This window comes from Epinephelus moara, chromosome 20 (genome assembly GCF_006386435.1).
Source record: "Epinephelus moara isolate mb chromosome 20, YSFRI_EMoa_1.0, whole genome shotgun sequence".
NCBI classification, from domain to species: domain Eukaryota; kingdom Metazoa; phylum Chordata; class Actinopteri; order Perciformes; family Serranidae; genus Epinephelus; species Epinephelus moara.
The window spans coordinates 16983271-17000428 of NC_065525.1; the positions used below are offsets into that span (position 1 = coordinate 16983271).

At 41.7% G+C, this 17158-nt stretch overlaps 3 protein-coding genes across 4 annotated transcripts; all 3 read left to right on the plus strand.

The window, feature by feature from the left end:
- Positions 1-28: 28 nt before the first annotated feature.
- Positions 29-6101, plus strand: LOC126408165 (tripartite motif-containing protein 16-like). Its single transcript, XM_050073566.1, has 6 exons — positions 29-1092; positions 1179-1274; positions 4298-4531; positions 4629-4782; positions 4873-4938; positions 5032-6101. The coding sequence occupies exons 1-6, from the start codon at positions 919-921 to the stop codon at positions 5553-5555; spliced, it is 1248 nt and encodes a 415-aa protein (XP_049929523.1). The 5' UTR covers positions 29-918; the 3' UTR covers positions 5556-6101.
- Positions 6102-7014: 913 nt separating this feature from the next.
- Positions 7015-11813, plus strand: LOC126408163 (E3 ubiquitin/ISG15 ligase TRIM25-like). The gene is made up of 7 exons (XM_050073562.1): positions 7015-7289; positions 7498-8110; positions 8250-8345; positions 8440-8673; positions 9164-9320; positions 9415-9459; positions 9543-11813. Exons 1-7 carry the CDS (start codon positions 7243-7245, stop codon positions 10061-10063), a joined length of 1713 nt encoding a protein of 570 aa, XP_049929519.1. The 5' UTR covers positions 7015-7242; the 3' UTR covers positions 10064-11813.
- A 383-nt stretch (positions 11814-12196) lies between these two features.
- On the plus strand, positions 12197-17152 carry LOC126408164 (E3 ubiquitin/ISG15 ligase TRIM25-like). Of its 2 annotated transcripts, none has more exons than XM_050073563.1 (6): positions 12197-12999; positions 13094-13189; positions 15346-15591; positions 15690-15843; positions 15950-16015; positions 16098-17152. In XM_050073563.1, the coding sequence occupies exons 1-6, from the start codon at positions 12400-12402 to the stop codon at positions 16619-16621; spliced, it is 1686 nt and encodes a 561-aa protein (XP_049929520.1). In that variant the 5' UTR covers positions 12197-12399; the 3' UTR covers positions 16622-17152. The 2 variants fall into 2 exon arrangements, with proteins under 2 accessions (XP_049929520.1, XP_049929521.1); XM_050073564.1 differs by having other exon boundaries at positions 12271-12999; positions 15950-16009.
- The last annotated feature ends 6 nt before the right edge of the window (positions 17153-17158 follow it).

Consider the following 17158-nt stretch of genomic DNA (forward strand, 5'->3'; position numbering starts at 1 on the left):
TAAAAATTGAGGGGGAATATGACTTGGCTTCAGTCAAAATATTTACAAAATATTTATTTTTTTGGCTTTAATTCCTGTGTTATCTATAAGTGCATCATCCTGTTTCTATCAATATATAATAATTTTATTTTGACACATTTTGAAGTACATGTTGGCAGTATTTGGCTGTAGACAAGACGCAATAAGGCTCAAGAAAGCATAGAGCTTTTTTCCCCAGGTAGGATCCCCTAGACTTCCCTATAAGGTTCTGGGCTCAGCCCCCAATGTTCTCAGTCCCAAGAAACGCCCCTGTAGTGAGATACTGGTGTACTGTATTCTCTGTATTTGCCCATTCATTTCAGTGTCCCAGGAGCCATTGCATACTGCATTAACACATTTTCATTCTCACCAGCTAACTGCTAACTTTGCCTGTCTCCTGTTTGGTGCTGGTCAGGAAGCACACCGCTTATTCAAAGTTCATGAAAGCAGTGAAGGTGAACCAAGGCAGCGAAGGTTTGACCACAACAATCAGCTAAAAGATGCTCAAATGCTCTGTGGAGCTAAAGGTGACTGCAGAGTCAGATCATTTTCTGTGGGTTCATCACTTCGAGCAACCCCATGCAGTACATAGTCATTTAATTCATATGAAAATAATGATTGACGAAGATTTAAGTATTTCTACTCCAATGTGTAATACAAAATGCTTAACTAATCTTGATTACTTTGACTCAAGTAGAGTTTGAAACCTATCAGAGACAAGTCATTGTCAAAACAGAGTCAACGGGGGTGATGTAGTTTCTCCTAAACTGACACTCACACAGACCAGTCCGCACAGCCAGTATCAGTGCCAATGAAAACAAGCTGCCAACAAGCCACACCTCTCCCAGAGAATATAAAAATAAATGAGCGGGATACCTTTGTCAGTTTGAGCGGGAGAAAATGGCATACAGTAAGCCAGCACTTGATCGACTGGGATTGTCCATTTGTGGCCATCATGACAAACTTCTGGAGATCTACTGCCGCACTGATCAGCAGTTCATATGCCAGCTGTGTGTGATGGATGAACACAGAGGCCATGATACGGTGGCAGCAGAAATGTGTGCAGAAATGAAGGTATGTAAGTTCAGCCCCATGCTGAAGTCATTTGTTGCCCGTCCTTTTAATGTCACTGAGGTTCTGAAAATATTTGTTTTTGACAGAAAAAACTGGAGCGGACTAAACAGGAAATAGCAGACAGAAGGCTGACTTTAAAAAGGAAAATGTTGGAGGTGACAAAGGCTATAGACTCTATAAGCGTGAGTGTAATCCATTAATATGACTGTCCTGTTTCTATTATAGACCAATAAATGTATTTATTCTTAAAAAGCTAACACATGATAATCAAAGTGCCCAGTCTGCTGACACCAAAGATGTGCTGGAAAAGAGGAAAGGGTGTGAACTGTGTGAGGCAACAGTTGTTTCCTACTGGGGAGTTTCCTGTTTCTCTGTCAGTATACAGCGTTTAGTGGTATCTAACCCATTGATGAAAACATTGAGCGTGAGGCACACTGAACATAACTTTTAATGTAACTAAATGCTTTTTGTTTTCTGTGTTGTTTTACACAAAATAAATGTAAAACAAATTGGGTTTTTGAAGAGAAAAAACAGGCTTGATGCACGCAGACTGTCCCAGGAGGAGGAATATAAATGTTTGGAGTAACCAGTGATTCCCAACCTTTTTGTGTTGTGACCTCTTAAACAGTAAGTTCAGCATAAAGACTGGGAACATGCGAAACAGCCAGCCTGCCTCCTTCCAAATGACCCATTGTGGTTGTATATGGAGATATATTTGTGTCTTTATTCCATGCGAGAAAATAAATGATATGAGAGGGGGAAAAAAATGAGAGAAAAAAAAAATATTTGAGAGAAAAAGTTATCACACTGATAGCAAAAAATAAAAATATTTGAGACTAAAAAAAGTTTTGAGAGAAAGTATTTTGTCATAGAATATAAAAAAAATAATTTGAGATTTAAAAAAATGATTTCCAAGAAAAAAAACCCTTTAAAAAAACTTTTTTTTTTTACTCTCAAATATTATTTTTTGCTATCAGTGTGAAAACATTTTCTCTCAAAAAAAAATTTGTTTCTCTCAAAACATTTTTCTTCTCTCTCTCAAAACCTAAGTCTTTGCTCTCGTGTCAGGATTTTGCTCTCACTGTGAAAATAATGTCATGGACAGGGCCACGTTCCTATTGGCCAGTCTCAATCGAATTGACAGCTAGGTGAGGATCGTCTTGGGAGTCGAATTCAACTGAATCATTCATCCACCATGGTGGATTCACCGCAGCCGCGTTACAGTGTGCTTTAATCCGTCTGTGGAAAACCGGCAGAACAGCAGTGGAAAACGGAGCGGCCGCACCGGGGCTGGAGGCCGTGGATAGCTGTCCTTCAGGATGCCCAGCTGACGGCCCACGTCACCGTGCAGCCCCACACAGTGCACAGAGGAGGAGAAGAAGCCACAAGCTGTGGCCTCAGCTACAGCAGGACAGAGAGCAGGACAACCTGTTAACATAAAGTTAACAGAACTAGCAGAAGTAGAAATAAAAAAACAGAGCGAGCTTACCGGAGCGAAGGGAGCTTAACGCACAGCGCACAGCTCAAACCCAGTCACCGTCTCGCAGTGAGGAAGAGCAGACACCACGCTTTTCAAAGTCCCCTCCGAAGCTGCACACAACAGGAACGGCCAACGCCGCTGTAAAGCGAAGAGTCACGGCAGCTGTGACACCATAATACGCTTTAACAGTACACAAACATTGCAGCACCCATGCCTACCTTATGAGTCCCAAGTTTGGGTACAGAAACCGGAGCACGACACACACAAAGCACGCCAACCGGAGCACGCCACACACAGCCCTCGCCAGGTAAACGCCAGGTAGAAGTGAGCGCGCCCGTGAGGGGAAGACCAAATAACGCAGGTGCCACCACTGCGCAATTAGGCTCCGACAACTGGAAATTAGGCCCAGCTGATGCCAATTAAGGGCGGAGGTGTAGCAGCGCTCACCCTGCCACACATGGAATGTTGGAAGAGAAAAGCACCGTAGTAAAGTAACGTTAATGGGATAACCTAGCTAGATGTAAAGTTAACACTAGCTGGCTAGTGCAGTTAATAACACAATATCGGTAAAATAACGTTAGGTGAGAAAAAGGATTCATTATAGGAATGATTTTGATAACCAACTTGCTCAGCTAGCTACCCATCAATTGTGTGTGTCATCACCTTACCCAAACATTGGAGTCTCCGCTCCCAAATAACGCAGCGCATCTATGCCGGTGAATCCACCATGGTGGATGAATGATTCAGTTGAATTCGACTCCCAAGATGATCCTCACCTAGCTGTCAATTGAGACTGGCCAATAGGAACGTGGCCCTGCCCATGACATTATTTTCACAGTGAGAGCAAAATCCTGACACAAGAGCAAAGACTTAGGTTTTGAGAGAGAGAAGAAAAATGTTTTGAGAGAAACTTTTTTTTTTTGTGAGAGAAAATGTTTTCACACTGATAGCAAAAAAATAATATTTGAGAGTAAAAAAAAAAGGTTTTTGAGAGTTTTTTTTCTTGGAAATCATTTTTTAAATCTCAATTTTTTTTATATTCTATGACAAAATACTTTCTCTCAAAACTTTTTTTAGTCTCAAATATTATTTGAAAACTTTTTCTCTCAAATATTTTTTTTTCTCTCAAACATTTTTTTCCCCTCTCATATCATTTATGTTCTCGCATGTAATAAAGCCACAAATATATCTCCATAGTTTTATAGGGGTCATGTACCAGACTCTTTCTTAAATTGGCTGTAGGGGGCAGCAGCAAAACATATTTAAGTCACCTAAAAAGACCCGCCTAAAGAAATCAATATCAGCAGACACCAGGCTCCAAGCAAAGCACACTGTCTCCTGGCTGTATCTTTGTACCGTACAAAAATAAGACTGATATGGATCTTGTCATTTAACTCCAGGTTTGAACCATTCTGTTAAAACTGAGCTATTGTAGATTTGCATCATTCAGTTGTGTGTCCATGGGTTGAGAGTAGTTCAATAACTGTCTTATCAGATTGTTTTACATAATTCAATGTCAATGTTTCAAAAAAAGTATTGAAAAATGAACAAAATTTCCTCAATCAGACATGTTTATATTTCCCGATTGCCTAGCCTGTTGCAACACCTAAGGTGTATCTTGCGACCCCTTGGGAGGAACAAATTACAGAGACCACAATAACATACAAAAGTTGAATTTCAGGTGTTTAATATGTGTTTTGGTGCATGGTGTATGTTTCCTACAAGGATGCTGCATGGGAGGCGTGTGATGACTTTGAGCAAATGTGTTGGGAAAAAATTCGCTCTGTGGAGAGGAGGCGTTCTGAGATGAGAGAGAAGGTCGGAGAGGCAGGGAAAGCTGGAGTGGACTGGACCAACAATCATCTCAGGAAACTGGAGCGTGAAGTGTCAGAGCTGAGGAGGAGAGAGGAGAAGCTCAACCAGCTTTCTCTGACAGAGGACCCCGTTCAGTTTCTGGAGGTGATGATATGTTTAGAGTCTTTGGAAGTTTATAGAATTTTTATCTCATGTCTCTTAATTTTTTTAGTAACAGAATGTATTTGTTTGCCTTGTGCAGAGTTTCCAGGCCCTGGGTGACCTCCCTGTGTTCACAGACTCATATGATGGACTTGACATGCTGTCAGAGTTTGTCACTGCAAGGAAAAATGAATTGAAAAATATGTGTGACGAAGAAAGGAGAGAATTGTTCGGTCATTGGGAAGAAAATCGGTGTAAGTTTGACCACTTTGGATCTCTTAACCTCTTCATGAGTCCTGTCATTTATTTGTCAGAATGATCAGAGGTTTTTTTCTTTTTATCAGTGTCAAAAATGCCAAGGATGCGTGAGATAATACCATTAAGGAAATACTTTTTGACCAAATACAAGAGTAAGCATGATGGTAATTCACTTTGCATAAATATCAGCACCAACATACATTAAAGCTTCAGAGAGTTAACAAGTGTCTCATCTTTCCCTGCAGACTCCACGGTGGAGGTGGATCCCAACACAGTAGCTGCATGTCTCTGCTTGTCTGACAAAAACAGAGAGATATCGTGGGGTGAGAGGGACCAGGCTCATCCTGATCACCCCGACAGATTCACCCTCCTTCACCAGGCTCTGTGCAAAAATAGCCTCACGGGCATCCACTACTGGGAGGTGGAGTGGGATGGTGGCGATGTCGATTTGGCCGTGTCGTACAAAGGCATTAAAAGAAAGGGCTCAGGGAAAGAATGCGGTTTTGGCCACAATAATCTTTCCTGGAAATTAAACTGCACTTCGTCCGGCTGCAAGTTTTGGCACAACAATCTCCACAGAGGCCGAATTCCCCCGGTTCTCTCCCGCAGAGTGGGCATACATCTGGATTACAAGGCAGGAACACTGGCCTTCTACAGTGTGTCTGACACATTGACACAGCTGCACCAAGTCAGGACCACCTTCACTGAACCGCTCTATCCTGGGTTCTCTGTTGATTTGGGAGCAACACTGAAAATATGCAAGATGTAAACCAGTCTACACATGTAAACCTGTCTCAATACATGAGTTAGAGATACGTATGCATAGATTAATACAGCAATTAACAGGCAACATATTGAGTCACTTTGTACTGAGAATCTTGATTACGACTCAAAAAGTGGAAAAAGGAAAATTCTGCTGTATTTTCTGATGAATTTAACATAGTTTCATTTGAATGATTGAAGATGATTGGAACATATTTCTTTTTTTCTGTTCTTTATGCTGTTTGGTGGAATAATCTTCCTTCAAGCCTAAAATGTATCTTCAAAATGGCATTGAAAAAATGGTTTCTAAGTAACTTGTGGTTTGATTTATGTTGTGAAGAGAGCTTGGAACATGCAGCCTGCATTTGTTTAGTCTTGTGCCAGGGTTTCATTTTTTGTCTCACATCTTGTTGTATGTTGGGATCAGAATGTGTTTTCCTTGATGATTATAACCATTGCTGTGCTTTCTCTATATTTTCAATCATCAAACACATTAATTAAGAGTGTCTTTGCTTCAGCTTTATAACTCAAATAAAGGAGCATGCTTTGCTTATGATGTGTCCATAATTTATTTGATTTATTGGGATATTATTTATTGCATATTCTACATTTGATTTGCAAATTATTCTCAGAATAATTCACTCATATACATCCTATGCTCACAAAAGCCAAATTATGGCCTTTTCTGTCTTACAACACCACCTGATGGTGAACATCAGTACTGCAAGAAGTGCTAAATTATGAACACTGCAGCCTCGAAATTGTCTGAAAAAAATCACGAGTTGTTTTTTAAATCACAGGACAGGACTCTTTACTGAGTCTTTGGCTTTCCTGCATCTGTGCTTTAGTCAACTAAGTCAGTAAGCCTTTACAAAGACTACAAAATATGCCATAAGCCAAAGTAACTCAGCCTACAGCCTTCAGTTTTTAATTATTGTTTTTAGATGTTTATGGGGCGGGTGAATATCTGCTGGGCTGTTTCATATTACCAAGAGTAAATCACGTTCATTCTGTCTATGTATAAGTATGCTCCATCGATTTCACACTGCATTAGTTCTTCTTGTTTTATGGTGGCATCTTTGCAGACTATTTGCACACGGCACTAAACCTGCCCTGAGTGTGTGTGTGTGTGTGTGGGTGTGGGTGTGGGNTTTAATTATTGTTTTTAGATGTTTATGGGGCGGGTGAATATCTGCTGGGCTGTTTCATATTACCAAGAGTAAATCACGTTCATTCTGTCTATGTATAAGTATGCTCCATCGATTTCACACTGCATTAGTTCTTCTTGTTTTATGGTGGCATCTTTGCAGACTATTTGCACACGGCACTAAACCTGCCCTGAGTGTGTGTGTGTGTGTGTGGGTGTGGGTGTGGGTGTGCGCGCGCGCCTCTAATTTGTGGTCAGGTGGGATTCATTATTCAACACAACTATGAAACATTCTCGTATTTTTTTCTCTTAACAGAAACTATAAGAGATATTCAGGAGAACTGAGGCCCAGTGTGTTTATTTAAACATTTAAACTCGGAAACGAAACTCACCAACAGAGGAAACAAGACAGTCTTCATGCGAGATTTGAGCAGTTCGCGAGAGTTTTAGTTATCAGAGGAGACGACGGCAGTGAGTGTACATCAGTACTGTCTGTGCATTGAGGAAGAGTGTCATTCCTCTGCAGGTGGAGGGAGCTTCTTCCACGATGGACCCGTCAGAGACGACCAGAAAACGTTTAGAAGACTTTACTAGGTATGTGTTTCACCACACTGTTGAATAATGAACTTTTTTTTTCTTAAAGTAGTTAAGACATATTTAAAAGTTCACTCTTCAGTGACATATATTTGTGGAGTATGTTCACATTCACCTTAGATTTTTGGAGAGTTTTCTAGTTTTAAAAGAAAGCATAGTAAGAGATGAAGTCACTCCCATAGCCTGACAGCCACTTTTGGTTTCACAGAAAACGAAAGTCAAAGGGTGCTGTGAAGAAGATGGCAGAGAGCTGGAAAGAAGCAGAGCCTTTATCCTGCTCCATATGCTTGGACATACTGAGAAGCCCTGTGACTCTTCATTGTGGCCACAGCTACTGTAAGGACTGTATAAATGGTTACTGGGACCAGGAGGACCACCGTGGTGTTTACAGCTGTCCCCAGTGTAGACACACTTTCATCCCCAGACCTGTGTTGAACAAGAACACAGTGCTGGCTGATTTGGCAGGGAAAATGTCAGAGGCAGAAGCACCCACACCTCCTGAGAAGGAAGTAGTGGGCCCGGGGGATGTGGAGTGTGATTTCTGCACTGTGAAGAAGCTGAAAGCTGTCAAGTCTTGCCTGGTGTGTCTGGCTTCTTACTGTGCCACTCACCTGCAGCCACACTACGAGTCTGCTGCTTTCAAAAGGCACAAGTTAGTGGAGGTGTCTGCCTCCATCCAAGAGAAGATCTGCTCCAAGCATGACAAGCTGCTGGAAGTCTACTGTCGCAGTGATGGCCAGTGCATTTGTCTGCTCTGTGTGATGGATGAACACCAAGGTCATGACACTGTTTCAGCCGCAGCAGAGAGGAAAGAGAAACAAGTAAGAATAATTGTTTTAGGCCACACTGGTGCTGCTGCAGTTGTCAGGGTTATATAGCTGGGAAAATGTATGTTAATGTACGTGGCTGTTAAGTGTAACACTGTTGCTTTACACCGCACAATATAATTTTGATTTTCAGAAACAATTTGGAAAGAAAAAACAAAGATACCAGCAGGGAATACAGGAGAAAGAGAAGCAGCTGAGACAGCTGAGACAGAACATGAAAGCACTGCAGGTGGGTTGTCTTGCACTAAATGCATGCAGTGTGTCCGGTATCCTTTTCCTTTAAGGTCACTGACATTATTCATATTTTTTGTCTGTACCATCAGTGTTCTGGAGATGCAGCGGTTGATCAAAATGAGAAAGCCTTCGCTGAAATTGTCCAGATGGCGGAAAAAAGACGATGTGCCATGAAAGAGCTGATCAGAGTTCAGGTGAAGGCTGCGATGAGCCGAGCTGAGGCATTTGTGGACCGGCTGGAGAAGGACATCTCTGAACTGAGGAAGGGAGAGGATGATTTGAAGCAGCTGTCAATGACTGAGGACCACATCCATTTCCTGCAGGTACACAGACAGTCAAACTGCAGTTTTTGGCACTTCTGCACTGGCTTCATTTTTCAGCCCCGGAGTTTGCTGCTTGGACAAACTGTGCAATACATAGTTAGAGTTTCGCGCACATCCTCTTAAACCCTTTATCCATTGTCACTCTTGGCCACACTGAGTAAAGCCATGCCATGCCGCTTTGCATTTTGTGCATGTATAGGTCCTGTTTGTGCATGTTTGTGTCTTTCGGACCTGTGTGTAATTGACAAGCAAGAGTGAAAACATTGAATTTCCCCTCGGGGATTAATAAAGTAAATAAACTTAAATTTAAAAAAGGGCTTCATTCTTTTTTACCACCTGCCTGATGTGGCAAATGAGTAGCTAGATTTACTAGTCCACTGTGGCATTTTACTTGCCCCAGGTAATTGGGCAGTCCTTATTTTTTAGGCCTGGATATTCAGTAAGTAAGGCCATAAAACTTACATTGTGTTTCTCTTTTACGTGTTTCTAGCACTGCCAGTCCATCTTCGATGGTCCAGAACCTGACATGTCCTCTGATTTGAACATCCATCTACACACACCTTTTGACTTTGTGACAAAGGCTATTTCTAATGCGAGAGACGAAATGGAAAACATGTCTAAAGTGATTGCAGAGATATCTGAGACAAGTAAGAAAACACCAAATAATTTATGTTTCCTGACTGGAGTTATGCAACATTGACAACATTGACCAAAATGTTCTCATCATGTTTTCTGTTTTAGTTCAAGCTGATTCTGATCCTAAGACAAGACAGGAGTTCTCCCTTTGTGAGTCATTTATATTTTCCAAGTGCTTTCCTTTCAATGTACGTCACGCCTGCCACTGAATTATTATAACTTCTGCATTTCAGATTCCTGCCACCTCAGTTTGGATCCCAACACAGCATTTGAAAACCTTTTGCTCTCTGAGGGAAACAGCAAAGTAACCTGGATAAAGAAAGCCCAGAAGTATCCATACCACCCACAGAGATTCACCAAATATGACCAAGTGTTGTGCTCCGAAGGTTTATCTGGAGTTTGCTACTGGGAGGTTGAGTGGCGGGGGTCCAGGGTTGAGGTCGCTGTGTGCTACAAAGGGGCAGAGCTGGATGAAAGTGGCTTTGGATACACAGTTCAGTCCTGGTGCATTTCCCTTTCAAATATTGGTTGCACCTTTTGGCACGGTGGAAGCCCAACCAAAATATCCAACCATTGCTCCTCTACCGTAGGAGTGTATCTGAACCATAAGGTAGGGAGCCTGTCCTTCTACAGCGTGTCTGAATCTGGTCAAATGATGCTCCTTCACAGAGTTCACACCACATTCTCCCAGCCTCTGTACCCTGGGTTCATGGTCTCCAAAGGGGCCTCAGTCAGGATAATGTCACCAAAGTAAAAGGCATTCACTGTCAAGGTCTCTTGAGTTAAGCATCAGTATTACAGTATGGTCATTCACTCCAGTCAAGTGTTGCCTTTTTTTTTTTTTTGTTGCTTATTGTTTGATTATAATCTGTAAAATGTTACATTTGCAAGCAAAACGCTGAAGGTAAAAAGGTGAGGTTTCTGTGTGTATCTTACATGTTTCTCATCTTGTAATTACTCAATTTAAACTGTAAATTCAGCAAGTTATTACTCGTAATTGTTAGTAAATAGATTAACTAGATATACAAATGTTCATAACAGAAGCCTTGCTATGTGTTTATTATGTTAATACAATCTTTAAACATTCAGTGTTAAGTAAATGGTTTTACCCAGTTACTAGAAAAAAGGTTGGCATTGTATGTTTCTGCAAACCATGGATTACATTTGCACATGATTACAATCCCTGCTGGATAGGCAGTACTGTACCTGTAAAAAACAACTGGTTTTCATGCCACTATCCCACAAAACACCCATGTCTGGCGCCTAACAAGCTGCTGGAAACACAGCCCAGGACTTGCAAAATCACAACTGGTTTTGTTTGTTGGTCTTGAACACTGGTCTGCAGCTTGACAGGCGTCTTGAAGAGGTTAATTGGGACTTATAGTACTTGTGTGTCAGCTCTGTGGAGAGCGTATGGGATTTATACTTCTGCATTGAATGAAGGTTGTATCTACGGCATAGGCTCTGTGTCGACGTAGAGCCTATGCCGTACACTGCACCTCCCCAGATATGTAACCACATGTGTAACCACACCATTTCTCTCAGTGGAAACGAAGCTTTCGTTTAATTTAATTTCATAGATAAGAAACAATTAGTTGTGAAGACAGAAAGGCCTCCACAAAATAGCATTTTAAATCTTGTGTGTGTTTTATCCTGGCTTCATATGAGTAGAGGAAATCTCCGCTACTTGCTAGGCTAATTTATACAATGTTAAATGCTACAGGCTTATGCTAATAACATTAGGATGTTGTATTTGTTTGAAAAACATGTTTAACATAAGACAGTTTTGTCGGGGGACCTTGTGAGCTGTAATGGAACCAAATTTTGATACATTACATTTGTTAAATGTTGCTGTCGTTCCTGACTTCATATGAGTAGAGGTCTGCTAGCCACGACGCTAATTTATACGATGTAAAATGCCATCAACTGCCATCCGCCATCTCCTTAACCTCCTGATGACAAAGTCAGCTGATTTAATACACCACTTTAGAAATGTTGATATGATACATATGAAACCTGCAAATGTAACATAATCATGGTTTGCAGAAATGTACAATGTCAACATAATCTTCTGGCAGCTGGCCTGTTCATTCAAACTAACTGAATAATGCAAATAATGGTATGAACATGGAGGTATTGCACAGTAAATCAGCATGCAAAAATAAGCTGTGATTGCTTGTTTGCTTCATAATTTTATACCCTGGAAATGTCCTGGTGTATAGTTTAATAAGGATAAATTATATGTTTTGTCAATCCAAATACTTATGGCAGCATTAGTATGGACCCATGTGAGGCACACTAGTTGTGCTTCTAGCAAATGAGTACATTTATTAGGAAGTTATAGAGATTTAAAGTAGATACGGACATTTCATGTGATCTGTTATTTTTCTTATTTTGATGTTAAAAAAAATCAAAAGAAAAAAAAACAGATTCATCTTGGTGTCTCCATATCTGTTGGTTAGTCAGGGTGCATCAGCGTGCTGTGCTGTCTACCACATTTTCTGTGTTGCTGCTACGACCTGATGGCACCAAATAAATACATTTTCACATCCTACACACTGGGGGTTAACTAAGTTTTGTAAATGTAATCCTTTAATCAGGTCATGTGCTGACATAACATGAAATGTGCCTAAAGTTGCAGTAACACATTTACACAGTCAATGTGTTAGCTACTGTAACAGTTAGCTCTTTACACATCCAGCAGACAAGGACCAACATTAGCATTTATTTATCATGTTTCCAGCCACCTTATGAGTTTAAGTCCAATATTCACTTTACTTTTAGCACTATCTTGTTTCCACCAACTGCTGAAACTGAACTTTCTTCAGAACTTTGTGATAAACTCTCTTTTTTAATGTGTGTTTAAAAATAACTACAGATTACAAGGCTACTTTGACACAAGCAGAGTTTGAAACCACATGCAGCTAATGTTTGACTCTCTGATAGTGCGGTCGTGCACTTTGCTCTGCACTAACACACACACAGACCAGTCAGCACAAGCAACATCTGCGTCACTGAGAGCAAGCTGCCAACAAGCCACTCCTCCGTCAGGGAAAATGAAACTAACTCCGTCAGTCTGAGCAGAGGAAAATGGCCTATAGTCAGGAATTGTTCGACTGCTCCATTTGTTTACAGCTACTGGAGGATCCAGTGACGACGGCCTGTGGACACAGTTACTGTATGAACTGCATCTATGGCTTCTGGGATGTACATAATAACAAAAGAAGGAGTTACAGCTGCCCTCAGTGCAGGCAGACCTTCAAGGCGAGGCCTGTTCTGAAGAGGAACACACTTCTGGCTGAGCTGTTGGAGGCACACAAAGGGACAAAAAATCAAAATGCTGCTGCTGCTGCTGCTGCTGCTGAGGATGATGACACCTTTGCTGCACCTGGTGATGTGCAATGTGATGCTTGCACAGAAAGAAAAAGAAAAGCTTCCATGTTCTGTCTTGTGTGTTTGGCTTCGTACTGTGAGATCCATCTGAAGCCTCACTTTGAGGTGCCACCGCTGAAAAAACACAGTCTGATTAAAGCCTCTGCAAGAGTCAAAGAAAGCATCTGTGTTAGTCATGACAAACTTCTGGAGATCTACTGCCGCACGGATCAGCAGTTCATATGCCTGCTGTGTGTGATGGATGAACACAGAGGCCATGATACGGTGGCAGTGGCAGCAGAAAAGTGTGATATGCAGGTTTGTAAGTTCAGCCCCATGCTGAAGTTATTTGTTGACTGTCCTTTTAATGTCACTGAGGCTCTGTAAAGCAGCTGGATTTGTGTTTTAACAGAAACAACTGGAACGGACTAAACAGGAAATTGCAGACAGAGTGCTGAATTCAGAGAGGAAAATGGCACAGCTGAGGGGGGCTGCAAACTTTATAAGAGTGAGTGCACACATAAGTACTTCTTCTATTATTTCTCCATTATTCATCAATACATTTCTATATTTTCAAAATGTTGATAATCATAGTCCCTCGATTGCTGTCAACAGGCGGAGAAAAGAGGAAAGAGTGTGGTGTGAACTGTGTTGGGCAACAGTTTTTTCCTGCAGGGGAATCGTCTCTCTTTGCATATGTGTTCAACAGAGTGTAAAACAATACCAAAAACGTTGAGCCTCAAACACTGGAAAGAATGCTGAAGATGAAATGAAGAAAACCAGGATTGATGTAGACTGTTGCCTATCTATAGGGACAACAGCAGGAGGAACGTTAATGGGTGGAGTGGCCAGTGATTCCAAACGTTTTTGGCTTGTGACCTCTTAAAGCACAAGTTCTTACCAAGAGTTTGGTCAGATGACATAACAACATGTCTTTCTGGTAAATGTGAAGATAGGCCTACAACCAGTGGCTGGATAGCAATAGTGTAAAACTGGGAACAGAGCGAAGCATCTAGCCTGGCTCTCTCCAAAGGTAAACAAATCTGTAAAAGTTAGCCACAAGATGTAACTGTGAGGTTACTAGGCAACCAGTGTAGGCACTAGGCTAATGCTGTGTTCACACTACGAGCAACACATCAACAGACTACCCGTCATTTTTAATGGAAGCTGATGACACGGAGCCACAAACTGACACCTGACACTTGTCGCTGCGACAGGCGTGACACGCTACAAATCAAAATGTAGCTGACCTCAACTTTTTTAAAGTGTCAACCAATAATGTTTTTGTGTCTAGCTGTGGTACTGTGTTATTCACATATAGCCTACCTAGATACTGGCTGCCAATAGGGCACCTATTCATTCCAGTGGAGCTGCATACGCCAAAAAAAGTTTGTAGCTTCCAGGCTTACTTCTGTGGCATGCGGCCCACTGAATTTGTGCCGTGGTGTTGCTCCTGCTGGACTTGCCTGTGAGTTTCCACTCAGCTCGACTTAATCGTGATGACAACCCAGATTTTTGTAATGCTTTTCCCCAACTCGAGGAACGTTTTACAAATATAAAACCTCCATTGATCAAAAATTGATAATAGAGACATAGTTGACCCTGTTGGCATTTCAGGGTTCCTGTCAACAGTTTACAGACGTCTGTTTTACAATGGTGGCCTATGGGAAAAATGCATTTTGGGCTGCAGGGGATTTTTTCGTTGCAATACTGCAAGTGGCCACTTGGGAAAATCGGCTGCAAGACTGAGTTGCTTTCCTCGAGGCCTGAGTCCGATACTTGTCGCTGCAGACGAAAGTGACACGCTACAAATAAAAGTTGAGCTGGCCTCAATTTTTTCAGCATCCAATGATGCCGTGAAGCGTTAACTAATTGTGCTCTTATTTCTACCTGTGTTGTTTAGCAAAGTCAGCTGATGCTTTGCTAGCTTTCTGTGCATTGTGGTGCACACGGGGTGCTATGGGACGGCAAAATGTGATGTTAAAATGGGGCTCAGACCTTGATCAAAACCATAGATATTTCTTTGACCAGATACAAACTTTAGATGACATTTAGTCAAGGTGCTTAATGGCAAGTAGCAGACACACATGCCGCATTTGAATTGAACAGTGTGACCAGCCACGCTATTGGTGACTCGTCGATGATGTAGCTGGTAACGCTGTAGTGTTGTGTGAACACAGCATGCTAAGCTAAGCTAAGTGTCTCTTGCATCTTCATATTTACTATTCAGACATGGAAGTAGTATCAATCTTCTCACCCAACTCCAGGAAAGAAAACAACTGAGCTATTTGCTTCTTCCAGTTACATGTGTGTTAATTTGTCTTCATGTTTATAGGTCCGAGGAAAATTAGCTCTGTTTAAAAAGTGTTTAAAAATCAATATAGTGAACAATAAATTTATTTCCCCTGATTTCCTAGCCTGTTTATCAACTTGCAACACTTAAGATGTATCTTGTGACCCCTTGGCAGGGTCCAGAACCCCAGGTTGAGAACCACTGACCTACACAACTATCACAGACCCCCTAACCCCCCAAAACATCCAGTTACTTTTCATATGTTGCAGGGTAATTGAAGGAAGTGTAAAGTAGCCACAGGACTATGGTTTTATGCTGTAACACAGAGTGTCATCAATCATAACAGGAAACTGATGCATGTTTCCTACAAGGATGCTGCATGGGAGGCGTGTGATGAAGCTGAGCGACTGTGTGTGGAACGCATCCTTCTTTTCGTCCACTCTGTGGAGAGGAAGCGTGCTGAGATGAGAGAGAAGGTCGGAGAGGCAGAGAAAGCTGGAGTGGACTGGACCAACAATCATCTCAGGCAGCTGGAGCGTGAAGTGTCAGAGCTGAGGAGGAGAGAGGAGACACTCGACCAGCTTGCTCTAACAGAGGACCCTGTTCAGTTTCTGCAGGTGATGACATGTTTAGTCTTTGGACGTATATACTGTTTTGTATCTAATTTAAAGAAAATGATCATAAGTCATAAAATGTGTCTGTTTGCCTTGTGCAGGGTTTCCAGGCCCTGGGTGACCTCCCTGTGTTCACAGACTCACAGGATGGACTTGACATGCTGTCAGACTTTGTCACTGCACAGACAGATAACCTGAAGAAAATGTGTGACAAAGAAAAGAAAGAATTGTTCAGTCATTGTGAAGATAATCTGTGTAAGTGTGACCACTTTGGATCTCTAAAACTTATAATAAGTTTTGTCTGAGTATTTCCTGTTTTTGTATCAACACAATGATCAGGGTTTTTTTCTTTTCAACACAGTGTCAAAAATGCCACAGTTGCGTGAGGAAATACCATCGAGGAGATACCTTTTGACCAGATGTAAGAGTAAGCATGATGGTAATTCATTTCAGCACCAACATACATGAAAGCTTCAGAAGGTAAACAAATGTTTCATCTTTCCCTGCAGACTCCACGGTGGAGGTGGATGCCAACACAGTAGCTGCATGTCTCTGCTTGTCTGACAAAAACAGAGAGATATCGTGGGGTGAGAGGGACCAGGCTCACCCTGATCACCCCGACAGATTCACCCTCCTTCACCAGGCTCTGTGCAAAAATAGCCTCACAGGCATCCACTACTGGGAGGTGGAGTGGGATGGTGGCATTGTGGATTTGGCCGTGTCGTACAAAGGCATTACAAGAAAGGGTTCAGGGAAAGATTGCTGTTTTGGCCACAATGATCTTTCCTGGAAATTAACCTGCACTTCGTCCGGCTGCAAGTTTTGGCACAATAATCTCCACAAAGGCCAAATTCCCCCGGTTCTCTCCCGCAGAGTGGGCATACATCTGGATTACGAAGCAGGAACACTGGCCTTCTACAGTGTGTCTGACACATTGACACAGCTGCACCAGGTCAGGACCACCTTCACTGAACCGCTCTATCCTGGGTTCTCTGTTGATTTGGGAGCAACACTGAAAATATGCAAGATGTAAACCAGTCGTAATACATGTTTGCTGCAGGGCCACCTGCACATTTATTCAGGGATAGAAAAAAGCACAAGCGTAGAGATGATATTAATACATGCAAAACCTTGCATAGTTGTGTGTGTCTGCGTTAGAGTGCTGTTGGCGTTAGCATAAAGGTACACTGTATACTGGGGTATTTACAAATCCCAAAGATATAACAATACTAGTCCATACCCATTGAGTGCACAGTTGCCCATGTACAGTTCCACATGGTGTGTGTTTGGGATACAGGTCATAGGAAATTGCAGATGAAAAAAAAAAGAAAAAAAAAAGGAAATTGCAGATGAAATAGTCAACTGAACCCATTAAGAACAGCAATGTATTCAGACAGAGTTTTTGTGAATGTGATAGTACGATTGCTTTATTGAAAGTACAGTAGTACCATTGCCAATAGTGGGATAATTAGTGGGCTAAAACTGTACATTAGTAGTTGAGGTAGCACGTTGAAAGGCAGATAGTTAAAGTGTTTATATGTTGTATTGACTTAAAAGTGGGGTGCACTGG